Genomic DNA, 27,565 nt, shown 5'->3' on the forward strand with positions numbered 1-27,565 from the left:
TTTATTATTATCGCATGTATTAACATACAGTGAAAAGTACTGTTTCTTGCGCCCTATACAGACAAAGCATACCGTTCATAGAGAAGGAAACGAGAGAGTGCAGAATGTAGTGTTACAGCTGGGGTGTGGAGAAAGATCAACTTAATGCAAGTTAGGTCCATTCAAAAGTCTGACAGCAACAGGGAAGAAGCTGTTCTTGAGTCAGTTGGTACGTGACCTCAGACTTTTTCCCGATGGAAGAAGGTGGAAGAGAGAATGTCCGGGGTGCGTGGGGTCCTTGATTATGCTGGCTGCTTTTCCCAGGCAGCAGGAAAATGTAGACAAAGTCAATGGATGGGAGGCTGGTTTGCCTGATGGATTGGGATTCGTTCACGACCTTTTGTAGTTCCTTGCGGTCTTGGGCAGAGCAGGAGCCAGACCAAGCTGTGATACAACCAGAAAGAATGCTTTCTATGGTTTTCTATGAACAAGAAGTGAATGTTACATTATTGATTATTGATTAACAGTTCACCTCCACTCTTCCTCTACACTTCCTGCGGCAGTGTAAAATTTTAACATTACCTTCATATGATCTCTCAAGCTTACTTCCCTTATGGTCTTATTGTACATGGTCTGTGGCTGTTTGTATTTTCTGTGGCCTCCCTACTTGACTTGGCCGCTCGTATTTCAGTGTTGCTCTCCCTCCCTCCCTCCTCTGCTCTGAGGAATACACAAACTCACCTCTGCACTGTTTTAATTGCAGGCGAACCCACAACAGTCAGAGTTTGGGAAAGGCCATTAAAGTTAATTTCTCTGCTATCTTAATTCACCCAACAGTTTTGTGACTGTGAATAATGTATTTAACTCTGTCTGATAAATTGTTCCAAATGTGTATCTCTTTAATTGAAGAAGTGGTTTAGATTTCTGCTGAATGTTTACATCAAGAAACGTTTCGAAGCTCGCTCTAAACTATTAGTAAATCAATCAGAGCTGGATATATCACCAGTTCAGTACAGAGTGGTTAGTGAAACAGCATGTTAGCTCTGCTAACGTGTTAATCTGTGAATAATCAGTTCTCAGATTTAAATTCCGACACTTTGGGCAGGTTCGGAAGTAGGTTGGGGTCTTGTAGAGAAGGTAAATTCCCATGGGATACAGGACAACTTGATAAATTGGATTCAAAATTGGCTCAGTTTTAGGAGACAGATGGTGAAGACAGAAGGTTGCTTTAGTGACTGAAAGGGAGTGTCCAGTGGCGTGCCACAGGGATCTGTGCTGGATCCCCTATTAGTCATCATGTATATAAACGACGTAGGTGACCATGTGGATGGGGGCTGCGATTAGTAGTAAGTTTGCGGGTGACGCAAAGATTGGCTGGGTGGTTAGCAGTGAGATTGGGTGTCTTGGACTGCAAGAAGATTTAGACAAAATGGTCAAATGGGCAGATAAATGTGCAGATGTAATTTAAGCCTGAAAAGTGTGAGGTGATGCACTTTGGAAGGAGTAATTTGACAAGGAAGTATTCAATGAATGGTAGGACACTAGGAAGTTCTGTGGAACAAAAGGACCTTGGGAGGAGAGAGTGACCCAAGCCAGGAATTGAACCTGGGTCCCTGGCGCTGTGAGGCAGCAGTGCCGCCTCTCAAATGTCAAGTAAATAGCAATAAATCAGATAGTATGGAATACAGCGCTTTAAAACTATACGGGGGTGAGGGTAGAGAAATACACTCACTGGGTTTTCCAACCTTTGAGCTGAACCAGTTGGGAACTTAGAACAAAGAACAACACAGCACAGGAAACAGGCCCTCCAAGCCCACGCCACCCATTTTAACACTCAGTGAGTGCCTCATTCCAATCCAATCCAATCCGATACAAATCGCTGCCAGCCTAAATGTCTGTCTGTGTGGAATCTGCACGCTCTCCCCATGTCTGCCTGGGTTCTCTCCAGGTGCCCCGGTTTCATCCCAAGATGTGTAGGCTAGGTGGACTGAACGTGTTAAATTGCCCCTCGGGTAATATGTGGGGTTACGGGGATAGGGTTTAGTGGGATTGCAGTCAGTGCAGACTTGATGGGCCGAATGGCCTCCTTCTGCAATGTAGGGGGTTTATAATTCTAAATATATCTTCACCCAGCCACAGCGGTTCACTTTTAACTTGATTTCAGGATGAAGTATTTATAGCTTGCGGCCTTAAAGGCACAGGACTGCTTTTATTATGTCTGTGGACTGATATTGGGGCTAATAATAGACCACAAGGTCAGTGGTAGTAAACTGACTGGAACACTTTATTAACACGTCCTCATGCTAGCGCAGTCAACACAAGGCTGTCTGGGCAGGCTCCAGTAAGAAGTCTCACAACACCAGGTTTAACTCCAACAAGTTTATTTGATAGTAAGTAAACCCACAAAGCATTCAGGGTTTTTAGGCAAGCTCCACCCAGTTTGGAGCTCGGGGCCCAGGTCACCTGAGCCATCCTCTTAAAGGGGCACGCCCCCACAGTACATTAACAGCTTTGTATCAACTTTCCCCCTTTAAGGAAATCCGTAATCACAAGTGCTGCCTTTGTTATTATCTAGTGCATTGTGAGGCATTAATATGAGACAACTTTCTGACTAATCAGAAGCAGATCTTGTTTAATGTTATTGGAATCCATATTCTACAAGGCTACCGCTTTAAATCGGTCGCTGCTGACGTGTTGTACACCAGATATTAAAGATATTTCCACATGTCTCAGCCACCTGCTGAGAACACTGATGGGAGTCATCACTGAAATGTTGTAATTGAGTGGAATCTGCTGTGTTTCCCTTTTCACTTACTTGGAATAAAAGGCATTGCTAATATCCTGCTGCTGCTCCCCTAGAGACTGTCTAATTTCTACAGCTAACAGGGTGTTCTTGCTGACCCCTGGGCTTTGCCACACTGCCAGATATCCCGCTGCAATGATCAAACTTGTACTGGAGTCAGTCAGATTGTGAAACAATAAGCAGAAAGTTCTAGAAAAGCTTGGCGGGCCACACAACATCTGTGGAAGGAGGAGCTGAATGTTAACACTTACCATTCCTCATTAGGAAAAAAAAGTGAGATGAAGGTTTTCAGTAACAAGCTGGAAATTCCTAGTGTTGTTTATTGGCTCTACTCTCTCTCCTCAGATGCTGTCAGACCTGCTGAGATTTTCTGTCTCAAGCTGGAAATTCCTCGTGTAGTTCATGCTCTCGTTCCTCGCTGGGATCTTGCTGCGCACAAGGGAATGGCACAGTTAAAGTAAAAGTAAGGTCATTAGTCACAAGTAGGCTTATGTTCGCACTGCAAGTAAGTTACTGTGAAAATCCCCTGCTCCAGCACCTATTCAGATACACTGAGGGAGAAGTTAGCATGGATAATTCACCTAACCTGCACCTATCTGGAGTGGGGGAGGAAACCGGAGCACCCGGAGGAAATCCACGCCGACACGGGGAGAATGTGAAACCCCACACAGACAGTGACCCAAGCTGGGAATCGAACCCAGGTCCCTGGCGCTGTGAGGTAGCAGTGCTAACCACTGTGCCACCGTGCCGCCCTAGGGAGTTCACCAGGCAGCAGAGAGCACAACTGAAAGAGTTGCAGTTTCCTTGAGGTGCTTTAGGAGTCTGATTCAGAAAGCTGTCATTGTCAAGGGAGACTTGCTCCTTTCACAACCTCAGCACACCCAGTGGGGCGCTTTACAAGGGATAGGCGGTGGCCAATTTGTGCACAGCAAGCTCCCATTAACAGCAATTTGACAACGTGATCAGATACGATAAATATTCGCCAGGGCACCGGATGACTCCCCCATTCTGACAAAGGGTCATCCAGACTCAAAACATTGGCTCTATTCTCTCTCCACAGATGCTGTCAGATCTGCTGAGATTCTCCAGCATTTTCTGTTTTGGTTTCAGATTCCAGCATCCACAGTATTTTGCTTTTATCTTTTAACTACCCAATTCTTTTTTAATTTAATGGGATGGGATCTCGGAGGCAATCTAGAGAAGGCTCAGTAGGTTGATCCTGGGTATGGAGAAATTTTCTTACGAGAAAATGTTGAATAGGTTGGGTCTGCATTAATTGGAGCTTTGAAGAATGAGAGGGGACCTTATTGAGACATGTGGGGGTTTGACAGAGTAAAGGTGAGACGTTGTTTCTCCTTGTGGGGGAATCTAGGACCACAAGGAGAAAGGGGTCCCCCATTTAAGACAGAGACCTTCTCTCAGAGGGCAGTGAATCTGTGGAATTCTTTACCACAGAGAAGCTGTTGAGGCTGGGTTATTAAGTATGTTCAAGGTTGCGATCGACAGATTTGTAAGGGTTATGGGGATAAGGCAGGGAAGTGGAGTTGAGGATTATTGCTTCAGACCAGTCATGAACTGATTGAATGGTGGAACAGATTTGATGGGCCGAATACCCTCCTTCTGCTCCTATTCTTATCCATCTGAGAGAGCAGACCAGCTCAACGATTATCATATCATCCAACGGTCAGCACCTCTAACAGTGTCGCACTCCCTCAGTAAAACACCGGAGGGTCAGAGGATTTTTGTTCTCAAGTCATGGACTCCATTGGCCTGAGATTCTTCCTCCAGATATCCTGTTGAATTTCTCGGTCCGAATTGTTTTCTGTGAAATATTTCACACAGGCACTTCGACCAGTTTATTACATTTATCTCAAGTGCCTTTACTTTATGAGACAAAGGACTGGTTCAAACTTAGCTTTACTAAAACACTCACAGATTAAAGAAACAATTCTTACAGAATGGATTAAATTAATTTTAGGGAACAATTTGTACACAATAGTTAGTTCAGTCTCATTTAGAATATTGTGTACAATTCTGGTCGCCATCCTACCAGAAGGATGTGGATGCTTTGGAGAGGATACAGAAGAGATTCACCAGGATGTTGCCTGATCCGGAGGGTGTTAGCTATGAGGAGAGGTTGAATAAACTCAGTTTGTTCTCACTGGAATGATGAGGTTGAGGGGGTGACCTGATAGAGGGTTATAAGATTATGAGTGGCACAGACACAGTGGATAGTCAGATGCTCTTTCCTAGGGTGGAATAGTCAAGTACTAGGGGATATAGGTTTAAGGTGCGTGGGGAAAAGTTTAGAGGAGATTTGTGAGGCAAGTTTTTTACACCGAGGGTGATGAATGTCTGGAACACACTGCCTGGGGAGATGGTGGGAACAGGTACGATAGTGGCATTTAAAGGACAACTAGACAAATACATGAATAGGATGGGAATGGAAGGATATGGATAAGCGGATACGGTTTTAGATTAGGTAGGCATCATGATCAGCCCAGGCTCGGACGGCCGAAGGGCCTGTTCCTGTGCTGTACTATTCTTTGTTATTGATAGATTGTTAACTTTCCCCAAACTAGGCTAATTGCCTGAGAAATAGTTAATGGTGAAATCAATCAGGCCGCAGGATTCAATTCGCTGAGCTCACGGTGACAGGTGAACGCAGGGCCGTCTTCGCACAAAGGTGAATCTTGCACACACGCCAACTTGCATCGTCCCAGGACACAGTCGGTTTGGTGGCGTCTTCGCTAGAATTTGTCTTGAAAATGGCTGTTTTTTTCCTTCACCCTTTGAATGTTCACATGTCCAAAGATGTGCAGGTTAGGTGGCTTGGCTATGCTAAATTCACCCTACTGTCAGGGGGATTAGCAAGATAAATATATAGGGTTGTGGGGATAGGGCCTGGGTGGGATTGTGGTTGATACAGACTCGATGGGATGAATGGCCTCCTTCTGCACTGTAGGGATTCTATGGTTTCTGGCCAACGGGGGTGAGGGATAGGAAGTCACAACATCCAATGAGGTTAGGCGAGTTCACCTTGGTTGTACACATCTCTTTAATAGCAGGGAGGCTGGATAAAACTAGGGAAGACACTATCATCTGGCTGAGTACCTCCTGATGGGTTTTGGGATTCCATTGTAAAGCCTGAGCTTCTCTATTCAATATACAAAAGGCCTGAGTTCTGGTTTCAGCAAGAAGTCTCACAACATCAGGTTAAAGTCCAACAGTTAACCTAGTGTTGTGAGACCTCTTACTGTGTTTACCCCAGTCCAACACCAGCATCTCCACAGTCTGGTTTCTGGTCATGATAACTTCCCTATTAAGGTGAAGAACTCCTGTTCAGTACGTGAGACAGTTCTTCTACGTGACTCTGTTGGCTTTTGAACTGTGGTAACCTCATAGCACAACTTAAAAGGACTTCTTCTAATTTAAAATATCCAGTTTTATATTGGGCCTAATATCTCAGACCTTGTCTATTTGACCACATAATGGTGCAGCTCCCGTTAGAAGCGGGTAGTTTGGAACTGAAGGGGCAGCAAGAGTTAGACATTTAGTAAATACTGCCTCCTGTTGCTCTGAAAGCATTCCTGCGGGTATCAACAAAAGGCCACCTACAACAACCTCACCCACACTCCCATTGGTCACCCAGCACCCCGGCCTACCTTCCCACACTAACCACAAAGCAAACAAACTGCTCCTTATCTGATTGAGTCTTCCAGACTCCCCCCCCCCTCCGATGTTCAAAAGATACGGGAGCAGAATTAGGCCATTCAGGCCATCGAGTCTGCTCCTCCATTCGATCATGGCCGATATGCTCCTCATCCCCATTTTCCTGCCTTCTCTCCATAACCCTTTAACCCCTTTACCAATTAAAGATCTGTCTAACTCCTCCTTAAATTCACTTAATGTCCCACTGCCCTTTTGTGTGTGGCGACTAGGGGATTTCACAATAATTTAAGAAAAAAGCTGAAAATGTTTTAAAAAGATAAAGACCCCAATAATTATTCTCTGGAAGTGGAGACTCCAGGAGTGCGAAGGTGGCCTGGATCAGCAATAGACAGGACACTCTATCTGGCTAAGACTTGGAATGTAGAGCTTCCCTTTCCTCGGAGATATTTAATGATTCTCTGTACAGACCCTGAATTTTCTGTCTTATTTTAGGGTTCCCCCATCTGCAGAGGATTTAAATCCTGGCAGAATTCCAGTAAGGCAGTTCTTGTACATTCCACACCAAGGCATCAATTTTGTTTTCCAGTGCCTATGTGCAGTGGTGACTGTGTATGTAATGAATGTGTGATCCTACTTTCAAGAGTAAACATCTTCCATTCTCACTTCACATTGGAAACATTCTCTGCAAGAGTTGGAAGATCAAAGGAGGCAATAGCCCCAGGCTGGGATTGGTTTATTATCAGTGTAGAGATGCGAGCATGCAGTGTAAGCTATGGGTGGCACGGTGGCACTGCTGTCTCACAGGGACCTGGGTTCAATTCCCAACTTGGGTGTCTGTGTGGAATTTGCACATTCTCCCCATGTCTGCATAGGTTTCCTCTGGGGTGCTTTGGTTTCCTCCCACAGTCCAAAAGATGTGCTGGTTAGGTGCACTGACCATACTAAATTCTCCCTCAGATTTTCACAGCAATTTCATTGCAGTGTTAATGTAAGCCTGCTTGTGACTAATAAATAAACGTTAAAATCTTTACTTTTTTTGTATCCAAACAGGCACCCGAGTGTGGCGGATTTTCACATTAACACTGCAATGGAGTTACTGTAAGTTTACTCGTGACAATAATAAATAAACTTTAAAAACTTCTCTTTTTTGTATCGGAACAGGCGCTGGAGTGTGGCGATTGGGGGATTTTCACACTAACTTCATTGCAGCGTTAATATAAGCCTACTTGTGACAAATAAGTAAACTTTAAAATCTTTACTTTTTTTGTATCTGAACAGGCGCTGGGGTGTGGTGACTGGGGGATTTTCACAGTGACTTCATTGCAGTTTTAATGTAAGCCTACTTGTGATGAAATAAGAGTTTTAAAACTTTATTTTTGTACCCAAACAGGCACCCAAGTGTGGTGACTAGGGGATTTTCACAGTAACTTCATTGCAGTGTTAATGTGACTAATAAATGAACTTTAAAAACTATGGATCCAGTGCAGTAAGACAAATTAGACACTGGACGATACTTTATACAAAAAAAACACTTTTATTTTTTGAAGTTATATACTATTGATAAAGCTCTTCCTACATTGCAATTCTCATTGAAGAAAACAAGTAAGCAGTTCCGCAGATAAATCTGATTTCATTTTTTTTTTATAGTGTTCTGGCACTGCCTGGATTATTTGTGCTCAGCTTTTGCAGACAGTCAAGCAATAGACCATTCAATACATCATCTTAGAACATTGTGCTCAGGGAAAAAAAAAGACAGAAAGTTTCGTTAAGTCCCAAATTGGTCTGAATGATCTACAGCTGCCCAGGGAGATACAGTTCGAAAGTTCCTCGCAGGTCAAAAAGAGGAGGAGAAAGTGCACATTATAAATGTGGCAAGGCCTGGCTCACTCACATGAACTGTGCTGGCACAAGGGAGAGAGGGAGACAAGAGTGTGCACGCTGGGAAGCTCCCTCTGTTAAAATGTACACCACTGAAAGTACCTCAGCGCTCAGTGGGTAAGCCGAATGCAAATAACCTCTCCTTTCGTCGCCATGGGCCCACGAGTAAGCACCCACCTCTCACGCGTCCCTGTTGTTCTGGGTCAAGGGTTCAATCCTCTCGAAAGAGGTCACAGATTGTAACGTAGCGGCGCCCTTTCACGTTTCGCTGACTTTCCCCAGATTTTGCATCATTGCCATTAATTTTTTTTTAAAAAAAAATAAAACAGACAACCCCATCTCTGCTGGTTTTTAAAAAGAGAGAGAGAGAGAGAGGGGGGAAAAAAAATTTCACCCTTCAGGTAGGCCTCATCCACGAAAAGGTACAACGACACGACGCGACAATGACGCAGCAAGTGCAAATAGGGATCGTCACATTTACGGTTCACTCCCTTGTCCAGCGTGAACCTCGGTTATCGTCTTGGCCAAGTTCATAGCAGCAGCTGACGGATGGAGGAGGAGGAGGAGGAGGAGGGAAGATTCTGAGGCAAAGTTTGGAGGAGTTTTGTACACGGCTGTCCTCGAGAACTGGAAGGACTGCGGTAAAAACATTTAAGAGGTAAAATAATTAAATTGGAATTAAATTTTAGAAATACGTCTATGTTTTAAAAATAAATACAAATAAATCAATTCCACTATTAAAGCTGTATAAAGCCCGGCAACTCTTAATGGATTCGGAATCACTGGTCTATCGGAGGGTCTTGTGAGAAACGGAATAACTTGATGTTTAATCCACTTATGACGGATTTAGCAGTGTCTACATGTTAATATTTTCCATTATCATCCTCTGGGAGCTCCTTTTGTTGGTTTTGTTTTTTGTACAAGGAGCAGTGGCCGATTAGTCCCTCAAGTAGTCCCTTCAAATGCCCCAGAACGGAGTGAGGTTCCTGGTTTCCTTTTCGTAAACGTCAGGGATGACCCCAATGGGCGACTGTACCATTTTTACGCTGTTCTTGCCGAACAGCTTGCGTTCGTACTCTATCAGCTGCCGCCAGAAGCCCACGTTGGGCCGAATGATGGGGCGGCGAGACTTGACCCAGTTGTGGGCCTCGAGGAGGGAGATCTTGTGGAACTTCATCAGGTAGGCCATGCAGAGGGAGGCTGACCTGCTGACGCCGGCCACGCAGTGCACCAGGGCCGAGCCGTGCTTTTTGCTGACGCTGTGGATCTTGTCGGCGATGCTGTCGAAGTAGAGGGAGATGGGGGCGTGCGGCAGGTCAGCGACAGGCACTTTGACGTACTCCACCTCCGGCCAGTTGGCGTTGGGGATCTCCATGGTGGCGTTAATGATGCAGGTGATGCCCTTGGACAGGACCAGGTTGCGGTTACTGGCGGCGTTGCCGCTGCTGAGGTAGAGGCACGGGGTGATTTGAGCGATCCCGCCCAGGACCCCACCCGTCACCAGCCGGGGTTTGGAAGAGGGGCCGGGTGGGGTCCGGTGGAAGAAGCTTTGGCTCCGGGAACTCATTGGAAAAGGTCGCCTTTGACTGGACGGCTGCAAAAAGGAATATTTAAAGGCTGGCTCCAAACTCCTCCACTGGAATTAAGCTCTCAGCCACACGGCTGGCCTTCCACTCATGTTAGTGATCCTGAAAGACAGCGCATCAGAATGTTATTGCATTAACCATTTGTGTAGCCAACATCCCTAATGAAGAGGGAGAGAGAGAGAGAAAAAGCTATTCACCAATGTAACATAACGTAAGAACATAAGAAATAGGAGCAGGAGTAGGCCATCTAGCCCTTCGAGCCTGCCCCGCCATTCAATAAGGCCATGGCTGATCTGATAGTGGATCAGTCCCACTTACCCGCTTTCTCCCCATAACCCTTAATGCCCTTATTGGTCAAAAATCTATCTACTTATGACTTAAACACATTTAACGAGGTAGCCTCCACTGCTTCAATGGGCAGAGAATTCCAAAGATTCACTACCCTCTGGGAGAAGTTCCTCCTCAACTCTGTTCTAAATTGACTCCCCCGTATTTTGAGGCTGTGCCCTCTAGTTCTTGTTTCCATTCTAAGTGGAAATAATCTCTCTGCTTCTACCCTATCTAGCCCCTTCATTATCTTATATGTCTCTAAGATCTCCCCTCAGCCTTCTAAACTCCAACAACTACAGGCCCATATATCTTCCTTTAAAAATCAAATAGGTCAATAAAATTTATTTCGAGATGGTTTGGGGTGGCACGGTGGTTAGCACTGCTGTCTCACAGCACCAGGGACTCAGGTTCAATTCCCGGCTTGGGTCATTGTGTGGAGCTTACACATTCGCCCCGTGTCTGCGTGGGTTTCCTCTGGGCACTCCAGTTTCCTCCCACAGTCCAAAAATGTGCGGATTAGGTGGATTGGCCATGCTAACTTGCCCCTTAGTGTCGGGGGATTAGCTAGGATAAATGCAACGGATTGGGCCTGGGTGGGATTGTCGATGGGCCGAATGATCTCCTTCTACACAGGTTCAAGATTCCTTTCGGAAAAGACTTTTCCTTCCTCCCACCAAGTAAGGAGCAGGAAGTTCAGAGGGGATTTGAGGAGAAACTTTTTCACTCAGATGGGGATGGGAGTCTGGAACTCATTGCCTGGAAGGGTGGCAGAGGCAGCAGCCCTCACAAGAAGCATCTAGATGAGCACTTGAAATACCGTAGCATACAAAGCTGTGAACCAGGTGCTGGAAAATGGGATTAGAATAGATAGGTGCTTGATTGACGGCACAGATACAATGAGCTGAAGGGCCTCTCGCTGCACTGTAAAACCTACGGCTCTCCCCAACTCTCAAAGCAATTCGAGTGAAAGGGCGAGCAGCAGAAATGCCAAGGCTTTAGGAATCTGATCCAAAAAAAAACTAGATTTCCTTTTCATTCAAGGGTAAGAACTAGGCCACCTTACAAACGATGACTTTGGTCACACTCATCCCAGATCTGTCAAAAAACACTGAATCTCCTTTTATTGACAGTTTAGCAGACAGAGGAATGAGCTGAACCAACGTTGTTGCTTAATATGGGGTAGGTCAGAGTAATGGGGATAGGTGAGGGGAAAGGCACCCCATCCTTTAGTATTGGGGTCAAGTCAAAAGGAACATCAACACGGTGTAAACCTCTTTGCCATTCCTCAGATAGGACGGGGAGGAGGGAGGGTGCACTGAAGGGTGGACAAGTACTGGGGCCTCACTTCCTCCCCTCTCCCCACCCCTCACAGACCAAAAAGGTGTCAATGATCAAGACTTTTACTTCCCTCCAGACTTGATGACCTTTGTCCCTCTCTGAGGTTTACCAATTGCCAGCTCTCGGATGCAACAGTTCAGCAATTGCCAGGATAGGCCCGGATCGATCCCAGCCACATCCACTCGACTTGCCCTCTTCCCCACAGGAATCACACAATCCCGCTCAAAAATCGTCTTCCAGATTCTCACCTCCATCCCCGTTGCACTGGCGAATATATCAGGGAATACGGGCAGGGGACACGGTGGTTAGCACAGCTGCCTCACAGCGCCAGGAGCCTGGGTTCAATTCCAGCCTCGGGTGACTGTCTGTGTGGAATTTGCACGTTCTCCCCATGTCTGTGTGGGATTCCTGCAGGAGCACTTGTTTTCTCCAACATGTGCAAGTAAGGTGGATTGGCTGTGCTAAATTGCCCCTTAGTGTCCCAGGATGTGTAGGGTAGGTGTATTATCCATGGTAAATGTGTACAGTTATGGATGGGGAAAAGGCGGGGGGCGGGGGAAGGGACTGACTGGGATGGTCTTTCAGAAGGTCGGTGCAGACTCAATGGGTCAAATGGCCTCCTTCCGTTACAGGATTATGGATGAGAAGGTCTATGAGGGTCTCCAGGGCTGAATAGTATCTTCAAAGCTGTGTCGGCCCTCTTCTCCCTCCAACTGTTGGCTTCAGAAAGCATTAAAATGAAGTGTGACTCAAACAGAAGCATAATTTGTGATCGTTTGCCAAGTTGTTCAAAAATCTGTGGATTGAAATGATAAAGATATACAAATAAAGATCCTGGTGAGAGATAGAGTGAGAATGTAAAAAAGAGAGAAAAAGAGAGGTGACAAAAATTAGGGAAAGTGATGGAGAGAAAAAGAAAAGGAATAGACACGAGAGAAAAATGAAAGAAAAGAGAAGCCTTGCAGCAGTGTCCATAAAATTCTATCAGTTCCTTACTCACTCTCACTATTTTTAGTATTTAGTTACAGGATGTGGGCGTCACTGGCTGGGCCAGCATTTATTGCCCATCCCTAATTGCCCTCGAGAAGGTGGCAGAGCCACCCATGTCATGAGCTGTAGTCACGTTAAAAACTCTAGAGAAATAATTCTGCAATAATCTCCCCATTAACATAAACCACTTATTAAAAAGAAAATCCATCAACGCAAGGCTGAAGTGTAATCAGGATGTTAATTCCAAAGGAAGACTTTCATAACATCAGCTACAGGTCGGCAAACAGAACAATGTGACAGGCGCCTAGCAACAGGCAACATTATTCAGAATCAAATTGGGTATGGATTATTTGGAACTGTTTGTATTCTTGATCAGAACATTTTTTAAAAATCAAGATATCTGACTTACGAGGGGGAAGAAGTGTGCAATGAGGTTGGTCGCTAGACCACTTCTGAGGAGGCACGAGTGGGGCAGAATTTGGTGCTTTGATGCCTCTTTTACAGGCGTAAAACAGTCACGATTCCCGTGGCGCAATTTACCTGTCCTCTCCTCCACGGGAACCGTAGTGGGCAGAACAGGACCGTGGAAAAGACCACTGACCTCGGGTGGAATTTTCTGGTCTTGCAGGTGGGCATGGCTGGAAAATCCCACACAATGACTACGAAATGGGACATCCTGTGTTGGGGGAGGCAATGGCCTAGTGGTATTATCATTAAATTATTAACCCAGAAACTCAGCTAATGTTCCAGGGGATCCGGGTTCGAATCCTGCCAGAACAAATGATGAAATTTAAATTAGATTTTAAAAAAAATCTGGAATTAAGAATCTACTGATGACCATGAAACCATTGTCGATTGTCGGGGAAAAAAAAAACCCATCTGGTTCACTAATGTCCTTTAGGCAAGGAAATCTTCCATCTTTTCCTGGTCTGGCCTACATGTGATTCCAGAGTCACAGCAGCATGGCTGACTCTCAACTGCCCTCTGAACAAGGGATAGGCAATAAATGCTGGCCAACCAGCGATGGCCACATCCCACGAATAAATATAAAATAAACTTGTGTAGGCATTGGTCACACTGCTAAATTTGTAGGACTCTTAAGTTAGGGACTTAGTGCTGCTAGGGGACCTTCTAAAGAATTTACTAGTGATACAAAGAGCCAGCTTCAGGCCTGTTACATGCCTCCCCCACTCTTCCCCCCATGATCACTAATGCAAGGTAAGTAAATAATGTATTTGGTTTAAAAACTATTCCTGCAGAGACGGGTGGAATGTGACACAGAAACCCGCCCATACCCTGCACCAATCCCAGCATTCTCAGGACCTACCCAAGGATCTCTGCTTGCAACTGACCCAATATCACACTCTTTTCCACTCAGACGAGCCGCCACATTGGAGCCAGTGCCAGCAGCTCGTGCTAAATAGTGCCCAAGGTTCCAGCAATCCTCAGGCTTCTTAGCTCAGGCACAGGAATCAAGCCAAAAAACTCGCCATAGCAAATAAACAGGACCCTTCCCCCTCGGTCCCATCACTCAGGGCTACCATTGATCAGAAATTCAACTGGACTCGCCACATAAACACATGGCTACAACAGCAGGTCAGAAGCTGGGATTACTGCGGCGAGCAACTCACCCCCTGACTCTCCAAAACCTATCCAGCATCTACAAGGCACAAGTCAGGGGTATGATGGAATACACCCCACTTGGCTGGATGAGAGCAGCTCCAACAACACTCAAGAAGCTCGACACCATCCAGGACAAAGCAGCCCCGCTTGACTGGCACCCCATCCACAAACATCTACTCCCTCCAGCACCACCACTCAGTAGCAGCAGTGTGTATTACCTACAAGATGCACTGCAGAAATTCACCAAAGATCCTTAGACAGCACCTTCCAAACCCACGACCACTTCCAAATAGAAGGACAAGGGCAGCAAATACATGGGAACACCACCACCTGTAAGTCCCCCTCCAAGCCACTCACCATCCTGACTTGGAAATATATCACTGTTCCTTCACTGTCACTGAGTCAAAATCCTGGAATTCCCCTCTAATGGCATTGTGGGTCAACCCACAGCACGTGGGCCGCAGTGATTTAAGAAGGCAGCTCACCACAATGGCAACTAATGTTGTACGTTCTTCCAATGTCTGCGTGGGTTTCCTCCGGGTGCTCTGGTTTCTTTCACACTCCGGAGATGTGCGGATCAGGTGGATTTGCCATGCTAAATCGACCCTTAGTTGGCTAAGATCTGTAAATTAGGGGGATTGGTGGGATAAATACATGGGGTTACAGGGAAGCACATGGGTGGGATGCTCTGTCGGAGAGCCGGTACAGAATCGATGGGCTGAATGCCCTCCTTCTGCACCGTAGGGATTCTATGATTTAACTTGGGATGGGCAATAAATGCTGGCCAGCCAGTGTTGGCCATATTACATGAATTAATTTTTAAAAACTACAGAAGGCAACAATTACGAATAATACAAAATACTTCTAGCATAGAACTGGTCCATTTGGCATAACAGGTTTCCACACTGGTACTCCACACAAGCCTCCTCCACATTTCTTCATGAGACTTTATCAATATATCACTCTATTGTTTTCTCCCTCACCTATAATCGAGAGGTCTCCTTAAAAGGTGTCCATATGCTCATTGCTTCCTGTGGTAGTGAGTTCCACATTCTAACCACCCAAGCTGTTAAGAGGTAGGCGCAGCGCCATTTGGGGGCTTGCTGACAGAAGGAGGTGTTAATGAGGAGTCCTGCCCACCACCAGCACCCCGCCACCTTCCCCTCTCCTCCCGGATCCTCGGCGCTCCGCACGAGAAATCTCACCGGGAATGGATGCCGATTGCTTCAGTTAATGCGGAGAGTGGGAGGAAGCATTCAAAGATGTTGGCTCCCCGCAATGCAGTGCAGAAACAGGGAGATTGTACAGAAACAGCTCGTGTGGTTACCATAGTGACAGCACCTTTGCAAAACCATCCTGTGCAATGAAACTGGACCCACTGGTCTGGCAGAATCGGAGGACGCAGAAAAGGCCTCTCCAAACCAATCTTCTTCAACCAGTCCCTTTCCTTTACTCAGTAATATTTCCTCAATTATCTAACTGTTGACGGCTGAGGGAGAAAGGCAAATGTTACATTGAAAGGGCGAGATGGAGTCAAATGGGGACCGAACACCCCTTAACATCAGGTGCACCATATGATCAATTCACTTGCAATAACTTGTAGTTAGTGCATTCGATACACTTTGATAAGCTTTTCCATGAAAATAAATTCTGATCTTTCCCTTTACAGACTGCTCAAATCCCCTTACTAAAGCTAAAATGTGAGGGCAGAGCTGTAAACTCACAGCACTGTGCACCCACCAAGCTTTGTGAAAAAGCCAGAAACTCCCAGTCTCTGATGGCATCAAGTCTCTTTAATTTCGACACATCCTTTCTACCAGAGCTCAGAACTGCTCCAGCAATCACAGCCTGAACAATGCATGTGTCTGTCCCACAGTTGCAAAGTCATTCAACAAGGAAGATTAAAGCAGGCGATTAAATACAAATTCAACTGGACGGAACGGTGGCACAGTGGTTAGCACTACTGCCTCGCAGCGCGAGGGACCTGGGTTCAATTCTGGCCTTGGGTGACTGTTGGTGTGGAGTTTGCACATCCCCCTCCGGTTTCCTCCCACGCTCCAAAGGTTAGGTTGACTGGCCGTGATAAATTACCCCTTAGTGTCAGGGGGAATTAGCAGGGTGAATACATGGGGATAGGACCTGGTTGGGATTATTATCGGTGCAGACTTGATGGGCTAAATGGCCTCACTCTACACTGTAGGGATTCCATGATTCTTAACACAAATGAGACAAAATACAGAAAATAGCAGAACTGCGCAGGAAACTCACGCGTAAACAGAAAAGCTTGCTTCGTGTTTAGGGATTCTGTCGGAAGAGTCTAAACTTAAAACCTATTGGGCCCAATTGGTGGGATTTTATTGCCTTGGTCATCCCAAAACCGTAAAATCCTGCCCGAGATCAACGGACTTCTCTATGGCCCACCCCGATTCCCATGGCGGGTGGGACAGTAAAATTTTATTTTGCTCTATGCAGATAATGGGATGTACTTTTCTGTGATTGGAGTATAGTACCTGGCTCCTCCTGATTAGACTCTCGGCTAATTTTGGGAGAAGTTTAGCTGGCATTATTGGTGATTGAGAAGCAAGGTGCGTTTGTGCAGCAACTTCCATGATATCGCGGGGTGCTCCAAAATGCCTTGTCACCGGTGTCACGTAGGAAGGCATCAGTGTATGTGCTATAACCATTTGTAACCCATCTCAGCGTTTAAAAGGTACCCAGGTAAGTCAAGACATCTTCAGCACAATTACTGGATGTGTATCTTGTTCAGAGCAGGAGATAAGAATTACTCATGATTCAGAATAGAAGACAGAATTTTGGAACGGAGGTCCGTGAAGCATTGTTTATCCACGTTTATTAAAAATGAATAATGTATTTTGCGGGGAATTAAACATTTATAAAGCCACACTCATTCCAAGACAGAGAAGGCTCCAACTGCAGCAAGACCGTGTGCTGGGCAATTTTGGCTTTACTCATGGATTCATTCAGCTGGTGCTCGGTATTGGCCTAAATAAGATGTCACTGCAGGTTGGGGACAGCTTTCAGCGCTGTGCCAGGACAAGCTATTCACAGAAGGTGCTGCGGAGGGGAGTACGTTATCCAGGTCACACAGTGCCTTGTCCTGGCCTCAGATTCTGCTTTCAAAAGGGAAATATTCACCGCCACGGTAGTTTCACATTTCAATGATTCACAGTGCTTTGCAAATTAATGAGCAGCAGATGCATAAACTACATCCAACAGCGGGACTATTGCAGCTTTTCAACTGGATTTGGATCCAAGGAGAGATAAAAATGAAAAGGAACGTCTCTCTCTCTCTCTCTCCCCTTTGCTTATATACAGACAAGGCAGATATTGCAGCAAAAATATACAAAGTCTCTATTATTTAGAGGTAATTGTCAAGTGGTATTATCTATTAGATTATGAATCTAGAAACTCAGCTAATGCTCCGGGGACCTGGGTTCGAATCCCGCCACAGCAGATGGTGGAATTTAAATTCATTTAAAAAAAACTGGAATTACGTATCTACTGTTGACCATGAAACCCAGTGTCGGAAAAACCCATCTGGTTCACTAACATCCTTTGACAGAGGGTCATCTGGACTCGAAACGTCAGCTTTTTTCTCTCCCTACAGATGCTGCCAGACCTGCTGAGATTTTCCAGCATTTTCTCTTTTGGTTTCAGATTCCAGCATCCGCAGTAATTTGCTTTTATCTAGTAGCTCACTAATGTCCTTTAGGTAAGGAAATCTGCCATCCTTACTTGGTCTGGCCTACACGTAACCTCCAGAACCACAGCAATGTGGTTGACTGTCAACTGCCCTCAGGCAACTAGGGATGGGTAATAAATGCTGGCCAGCTAGCAACACCCATGTCCCACAAATATTTTTTTAAATCTGTTAATTAAACCAGGAATATTGCAATGGAATTATAGAGCCAGACACTGACATTGTGGCTCCTTAATGCTGCAGTTTTTTTAATACCTATTCTGGTATTTCCAAAACATGATCAACAGTGGCCATGGAGAGCATTGGCAATGACCGTGCTAGGCAACCTCGGGCATCTTTGCCCACTGATTACCCTGCCGCAGGGACTCTCATTTCAACCTGGGCTTTCTGCAACAGTTGGCAGCCTGGCACCAACAAGGGCACTGGTTGAGCATCTGGTGGATGAGCTCTGACATCCTGAGAAAGGGCAGCAGATGCCAGAGCCAACATCACTCCCAAGGGGGTCGCTCTTCACCCACTCTCACTGCTCCATAACAAGAGCAAAGCGTGGGCAAGTTGGGAGGCTCCTGATGCCCTCTCCAACCTTCCCTTCAGAATTTCTAAGCCATGGAGATGTTGGAGCTCAGAGCAAAGAGGGCAGCTGGCTGAGCTGTCAGTAGAGGCTCCATCACTGTGGTGTGCCCTAGAGCTGACCACTTGCTCAATGTCTGGCTGCATGTTCTCAAAACGTTCTGGCAGGCAGCCCTGCACACCAAAATGGTCCATCCGACTTGCTGGCAATTTCTCTTGTATGGTGGGCCCTCGAATGGTTCCTCTCTGCCCTGCGCGATCCAGTCAACAGACTATCTCTGCCGCACCCAGCTCCTTCCTGAGTCATCCCATCCTCCTACCCGTACCCCAGGGTGGAAGGTGCAGCTCCAGCTGAACATTCCACCCCCAGTTAGCCCGTCCTCTGAACACCACCACCCCCTCCTAACCTGCCCTCTCCCGGCGAGACCCCTCCCTCAACCGCATCCCCCCCAACCTCGGCTGGTCTGCCTTCTCAACCGCCCCCCAGGCTAGCCCACCCTCTAAACTACAAGTGGTGCCAGTCCCTGAGCTAGTGTCTGCAAATGCAAACAATGGCTTCCAGTGTGTGTATGGAGTTGCCTCTTCCACATCAGCTCCCACCCTGAGTGGAGCTTCTAGTACACAAATGTTGTTAAAAAAGGGGCAAGAGTTAATATTTTGTGACATTGTTGAGAAAAGACAGATGGCTGGTTTTTTAAAGCAGCAGCAATTTATCACACATCATCTCCAATTATTCCACCCTTTTAGTATTTCACAGATGAATATTTTTTTGAATATTATTATTTTTTTCTGAAGTTATTTGCACATTTTATTTTTGCCCTTATCGCCATTTTAAATGCTCTGATCATCCATTTTGGACTCAGGCTTGGTTTCCCTTGTATTTACTTCCCTTCAGTAATGGGCAGCATGGTAGCACAGTGGTTAGCGCTGCCACCTCACAGGGACCCAGGTTCAATTCCAGCCTCAGGACACTGTCCGTGCAGAGTTTGCACGTTCTCCCTGTGTCTGTTTCCTCTCTCAGTCCAAAGATGTATGGATTAGGTGGATTGGCCAAGCTAAGTTGACCTGGGGGATAAGCAGGGTAAATGTAAATGGGCATAGAGACTGGGTGGAATTGTGTTTGGTACAGACTCGATGGACTGAACGGCCTCCTGTACTGTCGGGATTCTATGAATATTAAATTTAGACCTCTCACATTCCCAGTCATTAAAAACTTACCATGTTCCCCCTCTCCCCATCTTTAGAGATGTTTTAGACCTCAGCAAGATATCATTAAATTGCTTCAGGTAAAGGTAACTAAATAGATTTGTTTATTTTGGTCTCAATATGGGTGGCACAGTGGTTAGCACTGCTGCCTCACAGCACCAGAGACTCAGGTTTGATTCCTGCCTCGGGTCACTGTCTGTGTGGAGTCTGCATGTGTCTGCGTGGGTTTTCTCCCACAGTCTGACTGGTTAGGTCATTGGCCATGCTAAATTCTCCCTCAGTGTAACCCGAACAGGCACTGGATTGTGGCGAGGAGGGGATTTTCACAGTAACCTCATTACAGTATTAATGTAAGCCTAATAATAAACTTTAAACAATAAAGTGTATAAACAAATGGGATCTCTTTTTTCCTCCTTAATTTCACATCTGCTCTTCCAGTTATATTCCTAATCCTGGATTATTAAAAATTCATCACGTACTTGAAAGACTGTTCTGAGATTAAAAGTGAAGTTGCAGGTTAGTTTGAATAGTTTAATGAGTTACTGACTAGGTTTACTTGAATGAGCAGTCTTCTGATTCCCAAAAACTTAATTAACTTGCTGTTACTACATGTTTATTTATTAGTGTCACATTAACATTGCAATAATGAGGAGAACATATAGACTCTGGACAGACAGTGACCCAAGCCAGGAATTGAACCTAGATCCGTGGCGCTGCGAGGCAGCAGTACTAACCATTATCCACCCATAACCTCCGAGAGGTATCTTGCGATTCAGAAGAAAGTGTGTTACCACTGAGGCATGACTCACGTTCTTGCATTTCTATAGTGCCTTTCACAACCTCAGCATGTGCTTTACTACTATGAAGTACAGTGTAGTGACTGTTGTAATAGAACACAGAACACTACAGCACAAACAGGCCCTTCAGCCCACAAGTTGCACCAATCATATCCATACCTACCAGGCCTATCGATAACTCTCAATCCCATTAAATCCCATGTACTCATGCAGAAGTTTTTTTAAAAGATCCCAGCGAGTTTGCTTCTACCACCACTGACGGCAGCCGATTCCACTCACTCACCACCCTCTGAGTGAAAGACTTACCCCTGACATCTCCTCTGTACCTGCTCCCCAGCACCTTAACCCTGTGTCCTCTCATAGCGACCATTTCAGCCCTGGGAAATAGCCTCCGAGAATCCACCCTATCTATACCTCTCAACATTTTATAAACCTTTATCAGGTTGCCTCTCAACCTTCGTCTCTCCAGGGAGAAGAGACCTAGCTCCCTCAACCTATCAATATAGGAATTATGACAGCCAGTTTGCACCCAGGACGTTCCCACTGTTACAGTCTCCATGGAGACCCGTAACCTTTAAAAGAAATTCAAAAACTTGGTTATTAGCAGAAAGGATGACAAAAATGATTTAAGACTTTTACTGTAATAAAAGACTAAAAGCACTAATAATTAAACACCACTTTGAAGAACAGCATTCTCCTTTCTTTTTCCACAACCACCAACGCACTTTACAGATGTACTTCACATTGTCCTTTTAAGCAGACATTTAACTCTCCCAGAACTAGTCCAAGGTTTATTTTCATTCTTTTCTTTTCTCAGCCTGGGAACTATTAATCTCAGAAGAAGGGCCTGTTCCTGCGCTGTCATTTTCTTTGTTCTTGTTTATCCCGAGTTGGGACTTGGGGGTAATTTATAAATAAACTCCTGTCATGTGTCCTCATGGCCTCCCAAGCATGCAACAGCCAATTATCTTCTTCTGATGCCGGGTCCCTTGTTATTTTGTAGGCAAACTGTAGGCAATTTGACCCAGCAAAGTCTTACAGTAAAGGAATTTTCACTTCATCACTTTGTGTCCTGTTGGTTGAGGAATACCAGGTGGGGAATATTCTGATTCTGTACCATCAGCGGAACCATCTCCCCTAAAACGGTTCCATGGGATATTTTACTTCCACCTGGATAGGTGATATTGCCTCTTGTGGGGGAAGACTAGAACTAGAGTGACACAGTTAAACAAGAGATTTCCCTTTTAAGACAAAATTTGTTTCTAAATGGAGGAGATATCTTTTTCTCCTGGTGGGAATGTGTGTGGAATTCTCTTGCCTTGAAAGAATTGGAGGCTGGGTCGTTGAATTTATTCGAGGTAGAGTTGGACAGGTTTTCAGTAGACAAGGGAGTCAATGGTTCTGAGGGGCAGAGGGGAAAGTGAAGCGACAATTGGATCAGCCACAATCTGATTGGATGGTGGAACAGGTTCAAAGGGTCAAATGGTCTAGTCCTGCTCTCACGTCCTGGGTTCCCATGATGCCATTGCAGCAAAGGTTTACCAGGCTGATTCTGGGATGGCGGGACTGATGTATGAGGAGAGACTGACTAGGGTTAGGATTATTTTCACCGGAGTTCAGATGAATGAGGGGGGATCTCACAGAGACATATAAAATTCTAACTGGACTAGACAGGGTAGATGCAGGGGGTTGTTCCCGATGGTGGGGGTGTCCAGAACTAGGGGTCACAGTCTGAGGGTAGACCATTTAGGACAGAGATGAGAAGCCATTTCCTCACCAAAGAGTGGAATTCATTACCACAGGAAATAGTTGATGTCAAAACATTGAATGTATTCATTGGGCAGCTGGATATAGCACTTGGGGCGAATGGGATCAAAGGTTATGGGGAGAAAGCAGGATTAGGCTATTGAGTTGGACAATCAGCCATGGTCGTGATGAATGGGGAACAGGCTTGAAGGGCCGAATGGCCTCCTCCTATCTTCTATGTTTAATAATAACTAGATTACTTTAAGTAGCAGTGACCGAGGGATAAATATTACCCACTGCATGAGGATAACTTCCCCCTGCCTGTTTTCCAAAATAGTCATGATGTGACTTCCAAAATTGTGCCATGGGATCTTCTGTCCCCCTCTTGAGGGGGCAGAAAGAACCCTGGTTTCAATGTCTTTCTTTGAAAAGGCAGCAACTCTTGATGGGGTGCAAGGCTGCGCTGAAATGCAATGTTTTGTGTTTCCAGTCTCTGAAGTGGAATTTAAACCCACGGCGTTCTGAGTCAGAGGAGACGTTGCTACCAACTGAGCCACAGCTGACACACTGACTAATGTATCTATAACCGTCAAAGCCACAGGTAGTTTGCTCTGAGGCAGGATGATCTGGGCTGTGGGTGCCTGCGACCAATTACTAAAACCAAATTAGAACACTGCTCACCAGAGGGACACAAGTTACATTTCCAGCTCATTAAAATGACAGTGTACTGCTTTCAGAGATTCACATTGTTGGACAGAAGACAATCTTATTTAACATCCCTCTGTGCCAAATTCCTTTCTGTTCAATTTCCTGATCTAATGAGAACAGGTATTTAAACAGTGGGAGAGGGAAGGGTTGTGGAAATATGGAGCTCTGTTAATCACCCCTCTCCGCACTAATGGATTGCAGATGTTTAAAATGATGAATGGATTCATCAGGAGGGGTAGAGAGAGAGAAACAATAGTCTTCGGTGGCGTGTACTGGAATAAGAGGCCGCATTCATAATATTTTTGTTTGTTTGTGGGATGTGGGGTTCACTGGCTATGTCAGCATTCATTGCCCTCAAGTAGGTCATGGTGAACCACTTGCTTGATCTGCAGCAGTCCGTGTGGTGTAGGTACATCCATGGTGTTGTTAAGGAGGGAGTTTTATGCTTTTGATCCAGTGAAATTGTAGGAACAGTGACGTGATTCCAAGACAGGATGATGGGTGGCCTGGAGGGAAACTTGCAGGTAGTGGTGTTCCCATGCCCTGGGTTTTCTAGATGGTACAAGTCCCTGGATTGGGAACTGATATTGAAGTTGTCTTTCACAGATGGTACAGCATTACAGCTGTGAAAGCACTGAGCGCATAACTATTGCTGCATCCAATTTACATAGAAAATAGAAGCAGGAGTAGGCCATTCAGCCCTTTGATCCTGCTCTGCCATTCATTATCATCACAGCTGATCATCAAATTCAATATCCTGATTCCCCCTTCCCCTCATATCCTTGGATCCCATTGATTTGATTTGATTTATTATTGTCACATGTATTAACATAAGAGTATTTCTCTATAGGGTGTAGAGAAAGATCAACTTAATGTGAGGTAAGTCCATTCAAAAGTCTGACAGCAGCAGGGAAGAAACTGTTCTTGAGTTGGTTGGTACATGACCTCAGACTTTTGTATCTTTTTCCCGACGGAAGAAGGTGGAAGAGAGAATGTCTGGGCTGTGTGGGATCCTTATTTATGCTGGCTGCTTTGCCGAGGCGGTGGGAAGTGTAGACGGAGTCAATGGATGGGCGGCTGGTTTGCATGTTGGATTGGGCTACATTCACGGTCTTCTGTAGTTCCTGTAGGAACTGCATCCAATTCCTCTTGAAATCAGATGTTTTGGCCTCAACCACTTTCAGCGGCAGTGAATGCCACACATTCACCACTCTCCGGGTGAAGAAATTTCTCCTCACCTCAGTTCTAAAAGGTTTACCCCTTATCCTCAAACAATGACTCCTAAGTTGTGGACTCCCCCACTATTGGAAACATTTTACCCTGTCTAATCCTGTTAGAATTTTATAAGTTTCTATGAGATCCCCACTCACTTTTCTAAACTCCAGCGAATATAATCCTAACTGACTTACTTTACTATTTCCTGATATTATGAGGAGAGACTATGCAGCATGAATTGAAAAGGCTGACAATGGGCTGGGACTTCTGGCTAATGACCACACATTCTTCAGTCCTGCCCTTTACACCCAAGTGCCCTTGCCAACCAATAAACCATGCTTGACTACTGAGCAGATATTGTAACTCTTAAACATATCAAAGAAGTATTTATAAAGTGTGATTACAGGGTACCCAAGTTCTGCAAATGCAATTTATGAAATTATGAACAGATGGGACTCGGTTAACTGACAATAGCACATGCGCGATGGGCCAAATGGTTCCCTTCTGTTGTAGATGCTGCCAACTTCAAATGGTTGACATGTCACTTGTTTTATATATTTTAGATGTTGCAGGAATAAGCCACTCAAGAAATAGGAGGGGAAAAAAGTACAACTCGTCCTTATTGGCAACAGGCACTTGCCACAAGTTTAGCAGTTTGATTCCAACCATTTAGAAAACAATTCCCTCCAGCAAATTGCAAGGCAATTCTCTCCGGCGTAAGTGCCTTGCCACTGAGGGGCTCACTGTCATATTTCCATTCCTAGATAAATGAAAGCAGTGGGTCTTAACTTCAATCAGCATTGCAAAGGCTCTGTAAAGTCCCACTTCCTTGTACAGCGCGTTCCAAAGAAGGTCAAAGCCCCAGAAGGTTGTGTGTGGGAGCATCCAAATTGTATTGTTCTGTATACGGGATGCAAGAGGATCAGCATGTGCTGCTACGTGGCAATACAATGTGTTATTGGAGTCATACAGCTCAGATATACACACACAGTGGAAATCTCAGGGTTAGCACTGCGGGACGTCTCTTGCTGAGACAACTAGATTCAAAAAGATATTGATGGGATGGGGCACCTTTGCTTGGAGTTCAGGCAGAGACATCAGTCAAGCAGTGCCTACACTATCCATTTCCCCACTCGTCAATTCCTCGTGTTTCCAGTTTTGTTTAAGAATCCCTACAGGAGGCCATTCAGTCCATTGAGTCTGTACCGACATCAGTCCCATCCGGGCCCTATCTTTGTAACCCCACATTTTTACCTTGCTCATTCCCATGCTACTAAGGGGCAATTTAGCATGGCCAATCAACCTAATCAGCACATCTTTCAGACTGTGGGAGTAAACCAACGCAGACATGGGGAGAACGTGCAAACTCCACACAGTCACCTGAGGCTGGAATCGAGCCCAGGTCCCTAGTGCTGAGAGGCAGCAGTGCTGACCACTGTGCCATCCGGTTGTTAGTTGTCTAACTCCCTCATAACTTTGAGATAGATTTGGAAAGGCTGTTTGTGGTGGAGCACTCCAAATAACTTTACATTTAAATATTTTATTTTACCCCCTATCACCGCCCAATAATAATCCTGAGTCAGTGCCCCTTAACATCCATTCAGGAAATAGAGGGAGTAATGATTACTTATTAGCTCCTCCCCAGTCATTCACAAATAATTCCCAGGTCTAAATCAAATCAAACAACCCCAACAGTGGCCTGCTCTGTTTGGGCTGATGCTGTTAGGTCATTGCTAAGGCATTAAAGTTTATTTATTATTGTCACAAGAAGGCTTACATTAACACTGCAATGAAGTTACTGTGAAAATCCCCTAATTGCCACACTCCGGTGCCTGTTCGGGTATACTGAGGGAGAATTTAGCATGTACCTAATTTGAGCAAAGTATTTCAGACTGGTGTCAAATATCATAGAATCCCAACAGTGCAGAGGAGGCTTCATTCGGCCCATTGAGTCTGTACAGACACCAATCCCACCCAGGCCCTATCCCCAGAACCCCATGTATTTATCCCGCTAATCTCCCTGACATTAAGGGGCAATTTAAACATAGCCAATCAACTTAACAGTACATTTTCGGACTGTGGGAGGAAACTGGATAATCTGGAGGAATCCCATGCAGACATGGGGAAAACATGCAAACTCCACACAGATGGTCAGAATTGAACCCGGGTTCCTGGCACTGTGAGGCAGCAGTGTTAACCATTGTGCTACCTTGTTGCTCTATACATAGAGTCATAGAAGTTTACAGCATGGAAACAGGCCCATTGGCCCATCCTATCCTTGCTGCCCTTTTTTTAAAACCCCTAAGATAATCCCTATTGCCTACATTTGGTCCATATTCCTCTATACCCATCGTATCCATGTAACTATCTAAATGCTTTTTAAAAGACAAAATAGTACCCACCTCAACTACCACCTCTGGCAGCTTGTTCCAGACACGCACCCACCCTGTGTGAAAAAATTGCCCCTCTGGACACATTTGTACCTCTCCCCTCTCACCTTAAACTAATACCCTCTAGTTTTAGACTCTCCTACCTTTGGGAAAAGATATTGACTATCTAGCTGATCTGTGCCCCTAATTATTTTATAGACCTCGATAAGATCAGCCCTCAGCCTCCTATGCTCCAGAGAAAAATAGTCCCAGTTTATCCAGTCTCTCCTTATAACTCAATCCATCAAGTCCTGGTAGCATCCTCCTAAATTTTTTCTGTATTCTTTCTAGTTTAATAATATCCTTTCTATAAGAGTTTGACTAGAATTGCACACAGTATTCCAAGTGTGGCCTTACCAATGTCTTGTAGAACTTCAACAAGGCATTCCAACTCCTGTATTCAATGTTCTGATGTGGATATGCTGGCGTTGGACTGGGGTAAACACCATGCGATACCTTGTCAAAGGCCTTGCTAAAGTCCATGTAGACAACATCATCTGCACTGTCCTCATCTACCTTCTCGGTTACCCCTTCAAAAAGCGCAATCAAATTTGTGAGACATGATTTCCCTCTCACAAAGCCATGCTGACTGTCCTTAATCAGTCCTTGTGTCTCTAAATGCCTGTAGATCCTGTCTCTCAAAATACCTTCCAATGATTTACCCACCACAGATGTGAGGCTCACTGGCCTGTAGTTCCCAGGCTTTTCTCTGCAGCCCTTTTTAAACAAAGGCACAACATTTCTCACTCTCCAATCTTCAGGCACCTCACCCGTGTCTTATTAATGATTCAAATATCTTAGCTAGGGGACCCACAATTTCCTTTCTAGCTTCCCACAATATCCTGGGCTACACTTCATCAGGTCCCAGGGATTTATCTACCTTGATGTGCTTCAGGGCTTCCTTTTCTGTAATATGTACACTCCTCAAGACATCACTATTTCCCCAAGTTCCCTAACATCCAAGCTTTTCTCAA

At 45.3% G+C, this 27,565-nt stretch overlaps 1 protein-coding gene and 1 long non-coding RNA gene across 2 annotated transcripts in view; one reads left to right on the plus strand and one right to left on the minus strand.

Moving 5' to 3' along the window:
* Positions 1-7,968: 7,968 nt before the first annotated feature.
* The window catches only part of dusp14 (dual specificity phosphatase 14), a 44,681-nt gene continuing 25,084 nt past the window's right edge, over positions 7,969-27,565 (minus strand). The window contains exon 2 of the mRNA XM_080211004.1: positions 7,969-10,020. Within this exon, the coding sequence (XP_080067130.1) occupies positions 9,291-9,899 (609 nt within the window). The 5' untranslated portion in view covers positions 9,900-10,020 and the 3' untranslated portion in view covers positions 7,969-9,290. The remainder of the gene's footprint in view (positions 10,021-27,565) is intronic.
* LOC145357546 (uncharacterized) overlaps positions 7,975-27,565 on the plus strand; it is a 115,930-nt gene continuing 96,339 nt past the window's right edge. Inside the window, exon 1 of the long non-coding RNA XR_013889312.1 lies at positions 7,975-8,990. This is a non-coding gene — a long non-coding RNA (uncharacterized LOC145357546). The remainder of the gene's footprint in view (positions 8,991-27,565) is intronic.

The sequence above is a fragment of the Carcharhinus amblyrhynchos genome, chromosome 23, assembly GCF_965287045.1.
Source record: "Carcharhinus amblyrhynchos chromosome 23, sCarAmb.v2.hapA, whole genome shotgun sequence".
NCBI lineage: Eukaryota > Metazoa > Chordata > Chondrichthyes > Carcharhiniformes > Carcharhinidae > Carcharhinus > Carcharhinus amblyrhynchos.